Source organism: Bactrocera oleae, chromosome 5, assembly GCF_042242935.1.
Source record: "Bactrocera oleae isolate idBacOlea1 chromosome 5, idBacOlea1, whole genome shotgun sequence".
Classification (NCBI taxonomy): Eukaryota; Metazoa; Arthropoda; class Insecta; order Diptera; family Tephritidae; genus Bactrocera; species Bactrocera oleae.
Window position 1 is genome coordinate 3,741,058 of NC_091539.1, and position 22,062 is coordinate 3,763,119.

General features: G+C 32.5%; 1 protein-coding gene and 1 long non-coding RNA gene across 2 annotated transcripts in view; one reads left to right on the forward strand and one right to left on the reverse strand.

The window, feature by feature from the left end:
• Window positions 1-12,905, reverse strand: part of LOC138857435 (uncharacterized) — a 73,214-nt gene extending 60,309 nt beyond the window's left edge. Inside the window, exon 1 of the long non-coding RNA XR_011396510.1 lies at window positions 12,403-12,905. This is a non-coding gene — a long non-coding RNA (uncharacterized lncRNA). The remainder of the gene's footprint in view (window positions 1-12,402) is intronic.
• Vinc (vinculin) lies at window positions 867-21,281 on the forward strand. The gene is made up of 7 exons (XM_014236994.3): window positions 867-968; window positions 8,792-9,020; window positions 17,832-19,901; window positions 19,968-20,085; window positions 20,152-20,282; window positions 20,345-20,743; window positions 20,812-21,281. Exons 2-7 carry the CDS (start codon window positions 8,964-8,966, stop codon window positions 20,917-20,919), a joined length of 2,883 nt encoding a protein of 960 aa, XP_014092469.1. The 5' UTR covers window positions 867-968; window positions 8,792-8,963; the 3' UTR covers window positions 20,920-21,281.
• Window positions 21,282-22,062: the final 781 nt, after the last annotated feature.

The following is a 22,062-nucleotide window of genomic DNA, read 5'->3' on the forward strand; positions in this document are numbered from 1 at the left end:
TTTTCCACAGCTTTATTTTTTAAGCTCAAATTTCGACACCCTGTATAATTTTTTTAGTTTTACTACTTATTGAAGACATTTCATGCTTACAGAGAGATATGGCTTTATTTATACTAAATACTATATATTATATGTATGTATATATTTATATACATTTGCAATCCAACTAAGTGACCCTGTACTGAGTTTTGTTAAATTTTCATCAATAATATCGAATATTTATAGTAAAAAAAAAAATAAAAAATTCATAAATATAATATAATATCAACAAGAAGAGTGTATTACCCCCTACAAAAGCAAATATTATTAGTAAATTGATTTCAGTTAACCGTTAGCTTAAGCGATTCGAAAGCACCTGAACGTGATTCAGATTATGGTATATACATATATATCTGTAGTATTTTACGCGTAAGCATGCCGTTGGTCATTTACAACATTAAAAGCCATCAATTGATGAGCGTGCCTGAAGTACTTTGGGCACTCAGCGCTCTCTTTCAATTAAAGATCAACGCACGCAACAGTTGTTGCTGTAGACGAAAATTAAATTAATATGAGAAAAAGCATAAAAAGGTAAATAAGCATCCACAAAAGCGCCAAAGGCCAGTAAGAGAGCTGCAGCGAAGGCACTCTCATGCGCGCCACGCGGAAACGGTAGCGCGAGAGTAGCCTAAAGACTTAATTCAATTGGCTTCTTAACATACATACGTGTCTGCTCTAACCGCCCACCGAACAGCAAACCGTCGCTATGGCCCAAAAACTAACCAACCCAACCAAGAGGGAGAATATGGTGTGAGGTAAGGCAAAGAATAACGCATAGAGGAAATATATATTGAAATTGAATTGTATTGAAATGAAATGAATTGTGAACGCTGAGTAGTCAGTTTGACTGGAGCGCTTGGGCGAGTAAGTGTATATATTTGTGGTGTACGCAAGTGGAGAGATTTTGCGCGAATTGTGGTTGTGGTGAGGTAGATAGAATTTATTAAAAGCAAAACAGAAAATGAAGCAGCATACGTAAAGAAAAGCAAATAAAACGCGAAACAGCTATAAAAAAACAGAAAATATTTGATAATCAATTGTGTTTAATAAAATAAAATCTTATGAAAAGTAAGCCGTTTAGTAGCTGCTGCTGCTGCTGCTGCTGTTGTTGTGATCGAACTAGGACTAAAAATACCTGTATGGCTTAAATTGTTGTTGTGATTTGAGAAAATTTCAGCGAAATGTGTGAATAAGCAGCAAAAAAATTTTTAAGCGGATAAAAAAATATATAAAAATTGTTGCTAAAAATAGCAACTGATGCATAAGCACTTAAACGCGGCCAAAAAAAATTTTAAAATAACAAAAAAAGTGCATAGCAAACACACCGAATATGCTTCATAGCATAATTCCAAAAATAGCTGCTTACAGCGCGCGCGCTCAGCTTTTACAGTAAAATCAGCTACCGAAAGTGAAAATTCGGAAATTTTTGTGTCTATACCAGCAAAAATTACCATATTGAAATAATATTGCAAGCTCTACGTCTGCACAACAGAAAGCATATGTTTGTGCGTCTGTGTTTGTGTGTGTTTTAGAGAATTCGATCGTGTCAAATTGGTGCTCCCTGCTACTACTTGTTAGCCACCACCGCCCGGCCTGCTGCCACGCCGCACACCGCACGCGCTAGTTCGCAGTCTGTAAGCTTATCATCGTCACTTTTCAGTTTTCCTACAACAAACCCTGCACACACAAAGCGATGAGTCACAGCGCTAATGAAATAATCAAAAAGTAAATATGGGAAAAAATACTAAAATAAAATCGAAAATACGAAAAATGTGCCCATTACACATTTTGATCACCCGCAACGCTTTTGACGACTATGTGTTGCTTTTAGCTTTCAAGAACTCTGCATTTGTGTTCTGCGCTCGCGTTAGCAGAGTGCGCTCTCACGCTACATTCGCTAAGCTGTGTGCACTACTCTGTATTTGGCGCACTCTCATGCGCTCCCCATTCTATTTAACACAAATTTCTCTGTGGGGGCATACTTTAAATTTATTGTTGCTGCTTTTTTTGGTTGCCATTTGTAGACTGTGGCACAGTGTATGCAGTGCGGGGGATGTGCAGGTGAGTATTGCCACTTTTTACTGTATACGGGTATGCAAATCGGTGTGGAAGGTGATCTTGCAGCAGCTTGGTGTGTTTACAATTGCTGCGCACTTTATGTGAAAGTTGTAAGTTGACTTTTAGCAGCAACTTAAAAATGTCAAGCATAAAGCATGCTTGAACTTTTCGAAATAGAAATGGTGGCAAGATGGAGTTGAGTTGGAGAATATGTTGTCAATAAAAAGATGAAACAGGTTTGATCGCCGAAAATGCGGAAGTATTTCACAATAAATACACTATGGGAATCGCCAGACAAATCTTTCGCGTCGTAAACAACTACATACTACTTAACATTATATGGAGTTCCAACTTCACGCGAACATAAAAAAGATTGTATCAATTTATGAAAAAAAATGTTTATCGATTTGGTTTGCGCGCCCAATTTATATGAGCCTGACCGGGTAAAATTTGTAAAAATTTTATGGACATAAAAATGTTCGTCAAATATACCGATTAGCTTTCGGAGGGATTCCAGAGAGAGACAACTTAAAGGGATTACATGGGTTTCACGGCTTACAAAAAACATTTTTTATTGTCTTATTTAATTCAATAACATCTCTATTGTGCTAAATGCTCAAATTGATCCCAGTAATAGGGTTGGAGGTACAGCTTTGAAGCTGCGCGCTCGAGGCCAGGTATATAGTCATTTAAAACTTTAAACGCGTTTTTCTCGAAACTGTGTTTTCAAAGTCGGTATACACAGATGTTCGAGGCATAATTTACAAGGTCTGGAACGAACAATTTTTTTTGTTCAATTACAACTATTTAAAAAAAAAGTCGAGAAATTTTCAACAAAATTTGCATTTTTTTTGTAAAAACGTCTGCTAAAAATACAAATTTCGGAGGGACTACCAGAAATGGTGTTGTAATGACCGGGTTTTCAATATTTTCCTTTAAAAATATCACAAAATCATTGTAAAATATATATATGTATTTCTAATAACAAAAAGTCTGAATAAAATATTTAATTTTTTATATGAAATTTTTTTTTTTTTTTTAAATATACCGATATTTGCCCATGTAATCCCTTAAGACAAAAGGACTTGTTTGAAATTACCCCTAAATAATTAATGAAATGTTATGAAAGGCTTCATCTTAATTTTTTTATAATTTAGCTTTAGTCTGCTCGTAAGATCACATGATTATGGTCGACTTTAGCAAAAACAATCTTAAGAAATTAATTTCACAGGCAGCTAGTCAATACTTTACTTGATTTTGTTTGAGAAATATATTTAATTGCTGAGCATTTGGTATACAATTATCTTATGACGTAATACGCATTTAGAGCAAAGTTTCACGCCAATGTCAAGGTCGTTAGGTCTGGCAAAGCAACTGGCAAGCCAAGTACAATACTGGATAAGTAGCGGCAGCTCACTGATAAGTATTTGTATGTATGTAGTAAACAACATTTTCGCTGGCAAATAAAATACTTGAAATTCCACAAAGATACACAATATATATGTATGGTATATGTACCATTGTAGTTCTCTCTATCTAAATTCGGCTATGCAAATCTCTTGTCTGCAGTTGACAAGCAAAGCCAACGGTTTATCTTAATGTTTACTACCACTTTTTAGCATTCACAAACGAGTGCTATACATTGGCACTCAAAGCATACAATTGATAAAATTGAAATGCAACAATATTATTACAAGCACAGCGCAGTTAGTAAATAAATACATTTTTAGTTAAACTATACATATTTATATATATATATATATATATATATATATATAATTACAAATACAATATATATATATAACAAATATGTTCACATGAACAAACACGTCTCACAATAACTTCCAATGAGTATGACCATATTTTCGTCGCTAAAATAACGCCACCTTTCCCAGAAGCTTAGTCATCTGTCAGAGGAAAGCTGAGTATGCCAGTGTTTTAGGAATTAATACATATTTATTTGCAATTATTCAAAAAGTAACAAAGAAAACACAACAACATTTATTTACATAAAAACAAAAACAAAAAAATAAAATAAAAAGTTATGCTGCTGGTTGTAAAGAACAGCGAGAAAAAGAAAACAAAACATAATTGTTAGTGCGTATAAATAAAATGACAACAAATGACAGCGGCGTCGCTAAGAGTTTATCATTGTCAATGGGGATGAGGGGAGAGTGCGCAAACAAGAGTGCAGCAAGCGTAGAACTAGTCATAAAAGCATGAAAGCACATATTTTTATGCACTAAAGTTCAAGAGTTAACTAGCAGCTGAAAAATAAACAAGAATAAAGCAATAAATATAAAAAATATAAAGTTTATTTTTTAGTAAAATTATTCACGCTAACAGCTTTTTTTGCAAGACTGGCAATTTACTAATTTAACTGCGCGCCTAAATGTAGGCAACATTTTGTGTTATATTTAAGGGGTTATATGCACTTGCAAGTCAGAAAATACCACGTTTTTTCGTGAATTTGTTATGAAGAGTTATTTTATTTACTAAATAATTACAACTAATGTATATGTGCACAATTTAATGCATTTTTATGCTCGGTGATTCATTTTGAAAACTTTTAGACTTCCTTGTCTCCGTAAGCGATCTCCTGGAGCACCTCCAAAACAAAATCTGATTCACAAGCGTACGTAACTCCTTAAACTCTGTCAAGTTATGTAGAAAATGATACATATGATATTCTCAGCTTTGCGCCAAAATGTAGGCAACATTTCACCTAACAGTGAAATAAAAATATGTTTGGAGTTTGTAGGGATCGGGGTACGGGCTGTCTAAACTAATCTTTACTAAGCAAGGACTACGGATTCAGTTTTTTTATAAAGTGCTCATTCAAGCCGAAAACACTTTGAAACTTTGCAGAGCGCGATATTACGTCAAATTGCTGTCAATTGGAAGCGCATCATAAAAATTTACTTTCAGCGGCATCCTCAACGCACAATTATTCTTTAAACTAAGATTATTTTCAACAAGAAAAATTTTAAATATCCGCATTTTGCTATCAAAACTCCATTATAAATATGCATCAAAAATTATTTACATATTTAATGCCTTTTCTCGCTACAACGCCCACTGTTCGCACAACATTGTCAGCACCCCTCTTTCATATGCCAAATTAATATGCCATAAATTATAGCTTCATATGTGTCAGGTTTTTTGTTTTTGCTATTTTCAATTTGCCTCTAATACAACCGCCATATAAGGCTTCCCCATTCAATATTTTGATTTCTAGGTCTCGCTATGCGCTTACATGGGAGACGCACACGTACAAACCTAAATGTATGCGCAATCGAATGCCGCAAAACTGTCAGTCAGCCAGTCATTGATGATAAGTAGACATTACTGCATGACCGCAAAATTATCTAACGACTTACAAACGAGTATATGAGTGTATTGTGCATGCAATAAAAAATTTTTGAGTGGCATAATAATAAATTCTAAACATACTGCAATTCTGCAGTGTCAGAGTGATGGGAAAATCAAGCGTCACGTACCAATTTCCTAATAAATTTTCACTTTCTGCGGCAGGTTTTTTTTTGTATTATTTACATTTCTTGTATTTGTTATGTTTAGCAGCACTTCCGTTGGCCAGAATTTGTTTGGGTTTGGCGGCTTCGACACATATCCGCTTGTTGGCATTATAAACAAAAGCTGCGCCTATTTTTGCTTTCGCTTTCGATTTCATGCAGCGCAGCACACGCAGGCACTTACAAACATACACACATTGTTTAAACTAAACGCATTCATAGCCACATGTGTATGTGCGTTTGCGTGCCGGCTAAATGCTATTAATCTAATCACTTAATAGAATCAAATTGATTTTTCTAAAGCAGCGCCATCAAAATGCCATGCGTTGAGCTATAAGTATATAATTTGCTTCGTTGAAATTTGTCTCGTAATGACGTCATGTGACACGTCATTGCACTATGAAATCACAATTCTTAGCCGCGGGGTTTTAGTCGGTGTCATTGCATGCAATAAAGAAAGTGGAAACAAAGGCGAAATGTTGGCGGTATACATTGTATATACTATAAACTTGTAATATGTTCTTATATACGTATATACATATGTACATGTTGGTAATTGTAGGTGTTGCGTTGAACCGTTCTGATTCTGATGATTCAGTTGAATCATCGGCGCATTCGACGAAAGCGTTCAAATAGTTTCAGACAGCCAAACACATCAGGCTGATTAGTTCTCGTGTGTAGTGCGAAGGTTGCAGTAATGAAAGTTTAGCGAAAAGAGTTTTTGTGGTAAATAAATAAATATTCCAAAAACGGAATTTAAGAAATGTAAATGTAAAATTTAACAAAAATAGATAAAAAATTTAATATAAACCAAACAGATACAAACATTTTAATGCAAAAAAAATTTGAAGTTTACTTTAAAAAAAAAGTATTTAATTATTAATTGAAAAAATAATGTAAAACAAAATTATGTAGTATGCTAAAATTCAATAAAAAAAAATTAATAAAATTTTTATCGCAAATTAAAATAATTAATTATAATAATTATATTTAACAAAAATTTGTTGGACATTTTAATAAATAAAATAAACTAATTTTTAGCAAAAAAAGTAATGAGTTTTAAAAATTACTATCAAAAAAAGTATTTAATTACTAATTGAAAAAGTAATTAATAAAAATAACAAATTTGTAGTGAAAAAAATTTGATAATTACTGTCAAACAAAGTATTTAATTACTAGTGAAAAAGTAATTAATAAAAATAACAAATATTTAGTTTGCTAAAACTTAATAAAAAAAAAGAAAATCGAAATTATTCGAAAATTAAAATAATTAATTACAATAATTATATTTGACTAAAATATGTTGCGCACTTAATAAATAAAAAAAAAATTAAAAAAATGTTAGTAAAAATAATATTTAATTACTTTCAAAAAAAGTATTTAATTACTACTTGCTTAGTAAACAAAAAAAATAATTAAAAAATGGTTTGAAGTTTACTTTACATTAAAATACTTAATTACATTTATATTTGACAAAAATGTTTAGCGCATTTTAATAACTAAAAAAATTTTTTTAAGTAAAAAAAGTATTTAATTACTTTTGGTAATTACTTTGAAAAAAAGTATTTAATTATTAATTGAAAATGTAATTAATATAAATGAAAAAATATGTAGAGTGCTAAAATTTAAAAACAAAAAAATTAATAAAAAAAATTGTTATCGAAAATTAAAATAAAGAATCACAATAGTTATATTTCACAAAAATATGTTGCGAATTTTAATAAGTACATAAATTTTTAAAATTTTTAGTAAAAAATTATTTAATTACTTTTGATAAAAAATTTATTAAAAAAACCGTTACAAAAATTTTAATGTTAAAAAAATGTGATAATTACTTTCAAAAAAAGTATTTAATTACTTATTGAGAAATTTGTTAATATTTGTTTTGCACAGATATTAAAACATATAAAAAAAATTGTATTCAAAATAAAAATAATTAATTAAAATAATTATCTTTTTCAAAAGTTTATTGCGCATTTTAGGTGTTGTTTTATATATATATATATACATATACTTTTAATTTTTACAATTTTTCTGATTGCTCATTCAATAATTCAGCGAACGTTTCACAGCATGACATAATATTCAAAAATATTGTGTTTGGCAAGAAAACAAAATTAAAAAAAAATAATAAAATTTATTAGACAAAAATCTATGAACAACAATGCTGATTTGGTTGATGCGCAAAGGCAGACAGGTGGTTATGCAAGAAAAATAAGCAGTTGAGTGAATAAAACCGTAGAAAACAACAAATAAAGTAACAATTTAATAAGTGTAGACGAGAGAGGGGAGAGTGAGAAACACAAGAGGAAGTAAAAATTGCAATTTGAATTACAACTGTAATAAAAACCAAATTAAACTGTCGCAAGGATGTGAAAACAACTTAAATGTGCCAATAAATATACTTTAATGCGGAAATTACTGTATTTACTTAGAAAAATAGATGGCATTGAGTGAAATTTGATTTTTAAAATCGAAGTGTGTAATCTTATTGGATTAAAAACGCCTACGTAAAACGCCAACGTTTGTTATTTTCTCCAGTGGAAAAGCTTAAAGCACATAAAAAAACATACAGTGAACTTATGAAAACAGCAGCAGCTATAGCGACAGTGAAATGAAATAAACAACGGCAATAAAAATTAAAAAAAAAAATTGAAACCAAATAAAAAAAACATTACAAGCATTACGTAATTATATTACGAAAACAAAAATAAAATAATGTAAAGAAAAATATAAAAAAATATATAATAACTATTATGTTATGTTTTTATATGCATTTTGGTTGGACGAGGGAAACTTAAATAAAAATTTAATAAGTAAAATTATAAAAATTCAATGAAAATCGCTTAATAAATAATGCAGTAAACAGAAATGCAACACTGTAGAGTGAAAAAAATAAAACAAAGAACAACTGTTTAAAACTTTGATGTGAAATAAATGTATGGTATATACAAAAAAAATACAAAAAAATAAAAAAAAAAAGTTTTAGATTTTAAAATTTCAATTTCAAAAAATTTTAAATTTAAAAATTCAGAATATGGTTATATATTTTGTTGCTTACTGAACATGTTTCAAAAATTTTAAGATTTCTATTTGATAATTACCTTAAACTTTTTAAAAAATTCAGAATATTAAAATATATATTTTTTTCCTTACTGCAGCACGCCAAATTTTAGCAAACACGCAAACCAACAAGAATCTATAAATTTTTCAAAAAGTGAGAGAAAAAATTAAAATTCAGTGCAAATTCTTTTAAACAAACAACACTGCTCACCAAAACAACAACTGCATTTGAGTTTCATTTTTGCGTAGTGAAACAAAAAATAAAGCAAAATGCCGGTTTTTCATACGAAAACAATCGAGAGCATTTTAGATCCCGTTGCACAACAGGTGAGTGGAAATATATATGACTATTGAAAATTGCTAAGGTTTTATATAGGTATGTTATTTACTATGAAAATTTTAATTTTTAAAAAACCAAAAAAGAGTTTTATAACAGTAAAAAGTTTTTGTTTGGCTTAAGGATGGCAGTGTCATTACCAGGTTTGTAAATAATGCATAAAAAAGACAATTTAATTAATACTTAAATTGATTTTTTTTTATTTTATAATCTCGAAAAACTAAAAAAAATTAATTTAAAATTTCTAATCCCAAATACCGAATCGAAAATTAAAAAAAAAAATTTTAAGTCTAAAAATTGGATTGAAAATAAAATGAAAATTTAAAAATTTTTTTTTTTAATTTTGAATTATTTCGCGCTTGCATGCTCTTCTTTATCTTTGAAAAGAAGAAGAATTTAGTGCTAATTTCAAAATGTAATTTATTTTTTAAATCGATATTATTATTTTTTCCCATCTACTTGTTCACCACGCTTTAAAACACTGTGCCTCTTCCACTGTCACAGTTCACAGTAGCTGCAAACTTGCATATGTAGATCGCTTGTTTACATTACTCACACATCAGATTAGTCAGATTACACAGTTATTGTCACATGAGAATTTAAGCCAGTTGGGAATTGAGTTGAATTAATTGAATAAAATTCATGAAATAAATATACATTCATACAATTTCTGCAAAAACAAAACATTTTGTATTTATTCTTTTTAAATTTCGATATTCTATGACAATTTGAATGAAAATTGGCCGCTTATTCCCAATCTATGCATTTAATATATGTACATACATACATACATAAGTATACATTTTTGGAAAACCAAAAATGTATAAAGCCAACAACTTGTATTTCTGTTTGTTTCTTTTATATTTGTACTTTTTTTTTAGTTTTTTTAATTTTTTTTGTAAATTCGAAATTATTTGTCAATTTTAAGGAAACTTGTCTTTTCTGGGCAGCTCTCACTTTAATTAAGACTGGTTAAAAATTATTGAAAACCAATAAATATTTGTCGCTTGTCTCCGAACTCAATGTTGAATGATGAAAATTACTTTGGAAGTCAATTTAAGCTACACTCGCCCATTTTATTCCCAGAATCCGGCCAACTAAAGACCTACTTGTTTGCCTTCGCTTGTGAGCAGGAAAGCAGCAGCTACACCGATTTGTTTACATTTGCTACACCAAACGAGTTAGAGGCGAAGAGCGACGGTAAATGCAAAACCACAAATACTCGCACATATATATGTATGTATGTACATACAAACATAGCAGCGCAAATGCACTGGTAGAAGTTGCCAAAAAGGTCATAGAAACAGCCATGTACACACAGTGTTGGATAAGTGTGCTTTATGGTTGTTGAATATTTCAGCTTCTGCACATATTTCTCCAGCATATGTGTTGTGCTATTTTTATATGCTTGCGCAAAGCTATTTTTAAGAAGAAAATATGAAGAAAGAACAACAAGCATAAACAAAAGGAAAAAACGCATGCGGTGTGAGCGGGCAGGTGGAACTTGAACCAGATGTGTGCCAGTTGATATGGCAGACAAAAAGTTTGAAAAAACTTGTAGTGTTGTTGTTGTGTGATTCGTGTTAATCATATTTTTTACGAATCTAAAATTTTGCTTTGATATATTACTGGCTACTGTTGATTATAATTTTTGTATTTTTTTTACCTGTCGAAACATTTTTGGCTGAGATATGAGCAGAAAACCGCAAAGCTCATCATATGTCAAAAATTTGACATTAATGGTTTGGCAGCAGACAACTGTTGCTGAAAACTGCACAACCATTACAGTTTCTATTTATTTAATTTTATTTGCTTCATGGTTTGCATTGGCATAAATCAAAAAATGGCGCCTACGCAATGACGTCATAAAAAAACTATATAGATTAAATATATGTAAATATAGATTTAATAAATTATATAAATATATGTATATAAAGCGTACATATAACAAAAAAAAGTACAACTGAAATCAGCAGTTAAAAAAATAGCAACAAAAAATTAACGAAATTACAAAAACAAGCAACAAAAAAATATATAAATAACTAAATGTGCGTTAGCGGGTAAAAAATCGTAAACCGGCAACGTAACACACACCATAAATGTCAAACGAAATAACAACAAAACGCAACAGCAAAAACCTGCCGCATTCATTCACTCGTTGCTTCATTCAATCGTATTTTATTGTTTTTCATCGTTTTCACGCCGTAAAAAACGCCCACCACCTGAAACTGAGCAGTGGCAACTTGCTTGCCAGTTCACCGCCCGCGCTTGCCATCACTAAACCGCCGTGGCTGCGCTTTGCGGCAAACGTTTATAGCAAGTTTCACGCGTTGGAGCGAAAAAATGCGCGTAGGTCAGGTGATTGTGACCGCCAAATGTGGTCGGTAGGCCGATCGCACCGTACAAAACTGTCCACATGCACACCTGTTGTTCCGAATGCGTGGCGTCGGCATCATTGACATACGGGTATACGCTGCTGGTAGTTCCGCGATTTTTACCAATTACGGTTATGCATAATTAACAGGTTCTGACACCAAATGCTGTTTTAATATCTAACACTTTTTAGAATTGTACACGAAATCTGTTTGTTACCATTTAGGGTAACTGAAATGTACCGTGCGGTATTATCAAAATTAAGAGTTCAGTTTTTGTTTGGAGAAAAATGCCAAAAAAGATAAATACTAGATTTCGGGGTTATGTGTTCACAACTTTGTTAAAAACTTCCATAAATTGCTAGAATTTTTTATTGATGACAGCAATATGGATTACACAAGCGATTTACTTAGTTATATTATATTTTGCGTTATAAAATATGAAATTAGAAAAAATATAATTTTTGAATAAAAAGTTATCAAGTTCTTAAGAATTTTTAGTTTCTTCCAGCAATTTTTTTCAAGTCAGAAAAAATTGAGAATAAATCATAAGTATAAAATCAGAAATAAGCATTCATATTTGCTGCGACTTCCCTAAACGCCACTATCGATAAGTCGACTATCGTTAAACTATGAAGGAAGCCATATAGACGAGCAAGGCAGAAAGATCCAAGAACTAACTTGGGTATTTGTAAAATACCACAAAGGGAAACTAAACAAAGTTGACCACTTTGCCTCAGAGAAAGACACGCAGCTTGTCCAAAATACAATAATATATATAGTTAAAACTGAAACCCACTTCACTTAATATTTCATTCATAAACCATCGCTCATGTGCACTTCTCAAATGGTTAAAAAAAAATTGTTCTTTAACATGCAACGAGTGGTGACTGTTTTCAAGCCAATCTATAAATATATTACAGATTACAGAACCACTACAATTTAAGAAAAAAAAAAATTTTTTTTTTGTAAAAATATAAATTTAAAAAAGTATTAGTACTTGCTCACCGAAAATTTTACTCCTGATGTTTGCTGAGAAAATTGCTTGATTGGTAATAATTACACTTTTTATCTTTTTCACACATTTCAATACATTTTTGATCATTATATTAATTATTTTAAAATGAAATCGCTTTTTCGTTAACTTATTTTATTTATTTATTTTTATACCCTGAACCGGGTATATAAAGTTAGCCACGATATTTGTAACACCCAATGATGCAATCTCTGAAGAAATTCTTCATAACGGATCATTATAGCATATAGTTAGCTGCCATACAAACTAAACGATTGGCATCAAATTCTTGTAAGGAATCTTTTGTATTTGTGAAGGCTATTATAGCTTCGGTACAACCGAAGTTAACGTTTTTTCTTGTTTTTATTTTATTTTTTAATTGAATACTTTTAACATATTATTATGTTTTTAATGTTGACATTTATTTTTTTCAAACAGTTTTTACTTAAATTTTACAAAAATATTGACTTTTATTTTTTTAACTTAGTTCAAAATAAAACGCTTTTAACATAAAACTTTTTTGTTTTAATATTGCCATTTTACATTTTTACTAATTAATCATGATTATTTTAAAGTAAAATAATAATTTTTTCTAAACTTATTTTTATAATTTTTTTTATTAAATGAGACAAATTAGAAATTTTTCAATTTTAACAAAAAATTCTATCTTTGACTTTTACCATATTAAATATAAATTTATAAATAATTGAAACGGAAAGCAAAATTTAATTTTTTTAAGTTAGTTTTAGTGAGTTTTTTTAATTTAAATTTTATTATTTTTTGTTTATATTTATTTCCTTTATTTATTTTTTTTATATATATGTTTTGTATTTCTTCTATATCTTTTTTTTATATGTATTTAATTTTTTATTTTTATTCATGTTGTTTTTTTTTTAATTAAACTTTTTAGCCACTTTTCATTTATTTTTTTATTTTTAACACTGATTGTTATTTTGCACTTTTGCCGCTATTCCCTTTTGGTTGCTATTTGTTAGAATGAAAGCTTTCTATTCACTTTTGTCTTAAATACAAATAACACATTTTTCACTTATTAGTTTGACGGATATTACACTTTCACAGTTAAGCACCTTTGAGTTACATACATATGTATGTATGTATGTTATTGTTATGTTAAAAAAAGTTGCACAAGTTGCCACATGTGATTGTTGCTAAAAAAAATGAAAAAAATCGATTATAAAATATATATTTTTTAAATATTATATAATTTATAGAAATAATTTAAGTATTTTTCTTATAAAATAAAAAATTTAAAATGTAAATTAAAATATGATTTGTTCTGTCATTATGGGATTACATCGTCATTGAACTAAATAGATTGTCCATATTTTTTCATTATTTATCTCTTAAATAGCTTTACGCTCACAGTAGTAAAAAATATTTGATTAGAGTATTTTTACACACCCACATTTTCCAACACACTTTTCCGCACTTCAATCCACAACATTTTATCACACACCTTGTTGTTGATATATACATACATACGCACATATAATGTTAAGTATTCTACGTGTTTTTCATAAATTAGTTTGACATTGGCTCACACACACGCACACATACATAGATACCTACAGCTAAATCAATTGAATAGCATCCATATAAACCTTGAAATTAAATATTTTTAATTTTATAAGTGAAATGTTTATACTACAATACAAAGTGGAGCAGAGCTATCAACTACATATGTACATATTTAAATATGTAAAGGGTATTATTTAGAGCGTTGGAACTTTCATTACAAGTAAAATGCAGATTTTATTTTTTTCATTTTGAAATTTTGTCAAGTCGCAAGTTTTGATGAAGATATCCTCGTGAAAAGGTTAACATTTGTCTAACGGAATCAAAACATATGGTCACAAATTGATAGCGCGAACATTTTGTCTAGCGATTTTTATGAACTGGGTCCAAAGCACTCTTGGCGCGTTCTCCTAACAAAAATGTTCAGTTTCGAAAAGAGAAAAAAAATCACAGGGCGAATACTGTGACTAAGTGATGCCACATACTAATTGACAAATGGAGATGAAACTTCACATGAACTTTATGTTGTGGTTGTGCCAATGTAAAAACAAAAATTTTATCGATTCGGGTTGCTAGCGCAGTTTATAATGGAACAGTCTGCTCAAATTTGATCTTGCGATAGATAGTGAATATATGTACATGTCAAAAACATGTGTTTACTTTGACAATTAAATTGACAGTTGTTTTTTCTAAGTTCTATAGCACTAAAGCGAACACGCTACGTACATAAATATATACGGATATATGTAAATAAACATATTGAAAAAAAAATTTTATATTTATTTTCGTATATATGTACATGTGGATATATATATAATATATGAATAAGTACATGTGTAGGTGCACAAAATATGAAAAAAAAATTCAATCACACATACATAGAAACAAAATTTCGCTAAACAAAAAATCATGCAATTACCCAAAGCAATATTTGTTTATTTAGGGCAGAACAAATTGCGTGCAAAACAAAAAGCGAAAATTAATTAAAAACTGTCAAATTATTTTTAATGTGTTTGGCTATGTAAAACTTTTCTAGACTAAAATTGTATGCCCAAAATTTTGACTTATTTAATTTTTTTTTATAAATTTATTATTTTTAGAAGTTTTTTATGAATTATATTAAGTCATAAATTGTTCAGTTTCTATTTTCTAAGTTTTCAATATGTTGTTTTTAGTGCTTTGCTGTTTTTCTTGCCTAAAAACTTTCCCAAACATAGATGACTAATAGGCGAATCCATTAGATTTGTTAGTTTTTGTAGTCATAAATCTTTACGGATACTTTGGCATCACCGCCCACCTTGCGACGCTTTATATAATTCACGTACTAGTTGACATACGTGCATACATATGTATATGTTTACATAGCCACTTTATGCCAAGGCACTACATATGTATGTTATATAATATTAAAAAAAAAACATATACATATGTATAAAAAACCAAAAAAATATATACATTAAAAAATATATACAAAATATAATAAAAAAAATACATCATAATATTAATAAAAAAAATTGCATAAAACTAAATAAAAATTATTTAAAATAATAACAACGCACTAAATCGTCACGATATTTTTAATATAAATTTTTTAATATACAGTTTGATTGAAAAATTTCTGCGCTCAAAATCAAAAATACTATTTTTGTTACGAAATTACTTTTTTATTCAATATAATCTCTCTTAACTTCAATACACTTATTCCAATGAGCCTCCAATTATTTTATGCCATCACTATAATGACTTTCCGGAAGCTCTGCAAAATACCCGTCTACGGCTGTAAGAGATTCTTCATACGACGAAAAACGCTTTCCACGAAGGAATTGTTTCGGGTTTCTGTAGAGGTAGTAGTCGCTAGGAGCCTAATCTGTTGAATACGGTGTATGCTCAAGCTATTCGTACTTTAATTCGTTGCATTTTGTCATTGTTAAAACAACTTTGTGAGCAGCTGCATTGTATTGATGAAAAATTATTTGTTTTTGCTGCAAACCAGATCTTTTCTCACGAATTTTTCCAACCAGCTGATCCAAAGGGCTGCAATAATATGCACAGTTGATTATTTTACCTCTCTACAGATAATGAATCAACGAAATTCCTTTTGCATACCAAAAAACTGATGTCATAACTTTGTTTGCTGCTTGTTGTGACTTCACCTGCTTTGGAGCTGAACAAGCAGCTTCAGTCCACTGTAAACGTTATTGCTTTAATTTAGAATCATGTTGGTAGATCCAAGTCTTATCCATAGTTATAAAACGAGGCAAGAAATCGGTTTTATTCTGCTTAAAACGCTCCCAATAATGCTGAGAAATTTGTTTTCGCTCCAGTTTTAGTTGAATTGTTCACGTGTGTGGCACTTTCCAAACAGCTTTTTCATATGTAATTCTCCATGTAAAATATGAAGTAATCGTTGGTCTGAGATGCCTATGGCATTAGCAATTTCACGCTTAGTCAAACTTGGTTCCTCACTAACAATATTATGAACTTGCTCAATTGTTTCTGGCCGTGCTTCGCGTGGATCGTCTTCCAGCCTAGTACGGCCACGTTTAAATTCACCAGCCCAAAATTCAACGGTGCGTTTGAAAGGTGAAGACTCCTTATACACTTCTAACAATTGTTCATAAATTTCCTTTGCTTTTGAACATTTCAAAACAAAGAATCTAATCACTGCGCGATTTAAATTTTTACCATATAAAAAAATTACGCTGGCACGTCAACTTCAAATGGCTTGTAAACAAAGAAATAATTGACAGTGACTTGTAACTTTACATGTGTTCTCACGACAGATGTACCAACTTGAGAAAAAAAAATTGGAGGTAGTAGTGTTATTTCTTGGTGAGCCCTTCTTACTTTTTAACCAACCTGTATATAACTGCATAGTTAACTCAAAAGCTTATAAAAATAGAAAAAAAAGTTTAAATAAATAAAAAGCTAAATGACATTTTTAAATAAAAAAAATAAAAATTTTTTCACTAATCAAAATTTATAATTAATTAATATCATTAAAGGAAATTAAAATTAAAATAAAAAAATAGAAAAAAATTAATCAACACAAGAAATAACACAACACAAACATTTATTAATTAAAATTAATAATTAATTAAAATTTAAATTTAAATGAAAAAACATAACAAACAATTTTATTAACAAAAATAATGCCAATAATTAAAATTAATAAATAATTTAAATTTAAACAAAAAAAATTATAAAAAATGTAACCAACCTAAAAAATAACAAAAGATAATCATTAATTAAAATTAGAAAATAATTAATATAATTAATTAAAATTAAAAAAATAATTAATAAAAATTATTTAAATTAATTAATTACTTGTAAAAAGAATTGCAAAAATTAATTAATTTTAAAAAATTAGAAAAAATTAATTAATTTTAAAAAAATAAAAAAAATTCATTTATTAAAAAATATTAAAAAAAATTTAATTAACTAACAAAAATACCAAATCTACACACTTTATAACATACAATTTAAAAGTGGAGATTTCCGCTGTGACTAAGGTCTATTCTACATATTCGTATGTGGCATTTTGCCAAATTTTTTTTCGTAATTTTGGCTCAAATATGTATGTACTTAATTATACTTTCTTCTAACGCACTATAACAACCTGTAGACGGCAGTGTAGTTAGTGACAGCAAACAGATTTTCAAACATAAATTATTTAAATTTTCTGAAATTAATTATTTTTAAAAATTATTTTAAAAAAATTTCGCTTTTTTTTACTAAGCCTAAAATTTTTTTTTGTGTTAAATTTTCTAATTTTTTATTTTTTAGTAAGTTTTATTTTATTTTCATATATAATATTTAAAAATGTCTCGTATCTTTTTGAAAAATTTCAAAAAACCGCTCACTCTCCCGCCCCACAGGTCTCTCGCCTCGTCATCCTCCACGAGGAAGCTGAAGATGGCAATGCCATGCCCGATCTCAGTAGACCCGTGCAGGTGGTATCGGCTGCTGTGGCGAATCTAGTCAAAGTCGGACGCGAGACCATTAACAGTTCGGACGATAAGATTTTGAAGCAGGAGATGCCGGCATCATTGCAGCGCGTCGAGACTGCCTCGCAGTTACTGGAGGAGGCTTCCGATATGTTACGAGCCGATCCCTATTCGGGACCAGCGCGTAAAAAACTGATTGAAGGAAGTCGCGGTATACTGCAAGGCACCTCCTCGCTGCTGCTCTGCTTCGACGAGTCCGAGGTACGTAAGATCGTGCAGGAATGCAAGCGGGTGCTCGACTATTTGGCCATTGCCGAAGTGATAAATACCATGGAAGATTTGGTGCAATTTCTCAAGGATCTCTCGCCGTGCCTAAGTAAGGTCTCGCGCGAGGTGGGCGCACGTGAGAAGGAGCTGACACATCAGGTGCACAGCGAGATTTTGGTGCGTTGCTTGGAGCAAGTAAAAATACTAGCGCCCATACTTATCTGCAGCATGAAAGTCTACATACACATTGTCGAACAGCAGGGCAAGGGCACAGAAGAGGCGGCCGAGAATCGCAACTACTTGGCTTCGCGCATGAGCGATGAAATACAAGAAATCATACGTGTGCTTCAGCTCACCACTTACGACGAGGATACCAGCGAGCTGGACAATCTAACGGTGCTTAAAAAGCTTAGCAATGCCATCAATAATAAATCTGAGTTGGCCAACGATTGGCTATCGAATCCTTACGCACTCAAAGGCGGTGTAGGCGAAAAGGCGCTACGGCAGATAATCGATAATGCGAACGAAATCTCCGAGCGCTGCTTGCCGCAAGACGCCTATCCTATCAGACGTTTGGCGGACGAGATTGGCGCTATGACAAACAGCCTGTGCGAACTGCGTCAGGATGGCAAGGGCACCTCGCCACAGGCCGAATCCTTGGCGCGCGCAATACGCGGCAAGCTGGGCGAACTGCAATCGCTGGTGCGCAACGCTGTCGTGGGTGTTGACAAGGCGGGCTTACAACAAACTGCGCACACAATACAAGGACGCTTAGAACAAGCGGTTAAATGGTTGCAACATCCCGAGATCAACGACGGCGGTTTGGGTGAGCGCGCTGTGAATCTAATTGTGGAGGAAGGACGTAAAGTTGCCGAGGGCTGTCCGGGTCATCAGAAGGCGGAAATCATGCAACTATGTGATGAGGTCGAACGTCTCAAGCGTCAGGCGGCGGGCAATACACCAGCCGCCAAGGAGGCTGCCAAGCAGCTAACACACAAATTGCACGAGTTGAAGGCCGCCATACAGAATGCATTGGTTAATCGCATTGTGCAAGACTTCATGGACGTTAGCACGCCGCTCAAACAGTTCACCGAGGCGGTAATGCTGCCCGAAGGCACGCCCGGGCGCGAACAAAACTTCAACCAGAAGTCTAACAATCTGCAAGCGTTTAGCGATCGCGCATCGAAGACGTCACGCATGGTGGCGGCCGGCGGCGCTTGCGGCAATAAGAAAATCGCTGAAATCTTGCTCTCCTCGGCCACGCAAGTGGACTCAATGACACCGCAACTCATCAATGCGGGCCGCATACGCATGAACTACCCCGCCAGCAAAGCAGCCGATGAGCATTTGCAGAACTTGAAACAACAATACGCCGACACCGTGCTGCGCATGCGCACGCTCTGCGACCAGGCCACCGATCCGAGCGAATTTATCAAAACCTCTGAGGAGCACATGCAAATGTATGCGAAATTGTGCGAGGATGCAATCGTCAACAAACAGCCACAAAAGATGGTGGACAACACTTCGAATATAGCGCGCTTAATCAATCGCGTGCTGCTCGTCGCCAAGCAGGAGGCGGACAACTCAGAGGATCCGGTTTTCACGCAAAATCTAAACGCAGCGGCAAATAGGCTTGAGAGCTCGTTGCCCGCGATGGTGGGCGATGCGAAACGCGTGGCCACCAACATTAATGATCCAGCCGCGGCGCACGCATGGAAGTCATCATTCCAAAGGGTGAGTAACGTAGAAAATAACCTAACATCCTTTGCATTCAAATAAATGTGACACTTTTTTTTACAGTTGCTCGGCGATGTGCGCGAAGTACGTTCAGCCATTGCGCCAACACCGCCACCACTGCCTACAACACTGCCACCACCGATACCAGAGCTCAGCGCGCTGCACATCTCCAATCAAAATGGTGCGTATAACTGCTTCAACCAGCGCGTTCCGGCGCATTATTAATTTTCACTTTCTTTCACAACAGCCGAACGCGCGCCACCACGTCCACCATTGCCACGCGAGGGTCTAGTGCCCGCACGTCCACCACCGCCAGAGACCGACGATGAGGACGAGGGTGTGTTCCGCACAATGCCGCATGCCAACCAACCGATTTTGGTAAGCACTTATATACACTGGCGCTAAGCTCAAACTAATCTACTACGCACATTATTTTACAGATTGCCGCGCGCGGCCTGCACCAAGAAGTACGTCAATGGTCGTCCAAGGACAATGAGATCATTGCCGCAGCGAAACGTATGGCCATACTGATGGCGCGTCTTAGCGAGCTGGTGCTCTCCGATTCGCGTGGCAGCAAACGTGAATTGATCGCTACGGCTAAAAAGATTGCCGAATCATCCGAGGATGTGACACGACTGGCAAAGGAGCTCGCACGTCAGTGCACAGATCGACGCATACGTACCAATCTGCTGCAAGTCTGCGAGCGCATACCAACAATTGGCACACAGTTGAAGATTTTGTCGACCGTCAAGGCGACCATGTTGGGCGCACAGGGTTCGGATGAGGATCGTGAGGCGACGGAGATGTTGGTGGGCAATGCACAAAATCTGATGCAGAGTGTAAGTGTTGCGCAAGCTAAATTGTCGTTCTTTCTATTAATTAAGTTATTTTTTATGCAATTTGGCAGGTCAAGGAGACGGTGCGCGCTGCTGAGGGCGCTAGCATTAAAATTCGCTCAGATCAAACCAGCAATCGTCTACAATGGGTGCGACGTCAGCCGTGGTATCAATATTAGATGGCTTTTGACGTGCTAGCGAATTGATTTTTATGCCTTTAAGTGCCCAACATTTTTTTTTTAATATCGATCAAATATCGCCAATTTTTAAATGTATTAGTTATAAAAATAATAATTTATAAATTAAATGATTTTTTAATTTACCAAAATTACAACGAACAACAAATTTGCTTTAACACTATTTTACTTGCGAATTGTTGCCTAAGCTTTTAGTGTGCTAACCGTTTGCATAGAATTTCTTTGAAAATTGATGAGATAATAATACATTAATATTCATACTAAATTAAAAATATAGAAAAAAATATGGTTAAAAAATATTTTAAAAAAATATAAAAAAAAATACAAAAAACATGTAAAACAAATTTAATGCATTTTTGTTTCACCTTATAAACACAGTATAGTAATATAAAATGGGTAAGCACAAAAGAGAATTTGCCGTTGATAAGCGACAAAAAAGTCCGTGTGTAAGCGCAGTCTTACCAAACTGCTATCCAAGAAAGTTTTTTTTTTGCGCAAAACAATTCGAAAATTTAATCGAAATCAATTTTAAACGAAAACTTCAAACACCACATGCCTATGACTACATACATACACACATATGTACAAAAATATTTGTGTTTTCCATATTTATGTATGTTTTTTTGCTTTGTAAACAAAATATTTAAATTTTAACCGCATATTCCAATTTATTGAGCTATTTTGTTATTATATTTTGTTTGAGTTGTTAAATTTCATACTTCGACGCACAGCATGCATTCGTAATACAATATTTGCATGTGCATACATATATGAACAAGCACGTGCATGTTTGTATATCGCGCATATGAATAAAACTGCATGTCAGAAGGCAAAACGCAATTTTTCACCAATATTCATGATGTTACAATAACAATAACAAAATAACAATAGACAAGTAATATTTGTACAAGATTTTAAGCAGCGCGCGTTGGCAAAAACAAATGACCTGTGGGAAATGTGCAACACAAATTCTAAGGTTAGGAATTCCTCTGCCATACATCGTGTACATATGTTTGGCATATATTTAAATTATAAAAGCCGTTTGATTAACTGACTATTCATGTCAGAGAACGTATATCGTTCTCTGTTCATATCAGCCCTAAAAGTATGCTAAATCGAAATTGC

What these genes read in the sequence shown, in the direction of transcription:
- Vinc (XM_014236994.3), top strand. Translation starts at nt 8,964, where the DNA reads ATGCCGGTTTTTCATACGAAAACAATCGAGAGCATTTTAGATCCCGTT. An exon ending in TAGATCCCGTTGCACAACAG is followed by an intron (nt 9,021 to 17,831) that starts GTGAGTGGAAAT and finishes CCCGCCCCACAG; the next exon opens with GTCTCTCGCCTCGTCATCCT. An exon ending in GCACATCTCCAATCAAAATG is followed by an intron (nt 20,086 to 20,151) that starts GTGCGTATAACT and finishes CTTTCACAACAG; the next exon opens with CCGAACGCGCGCCACCACGT.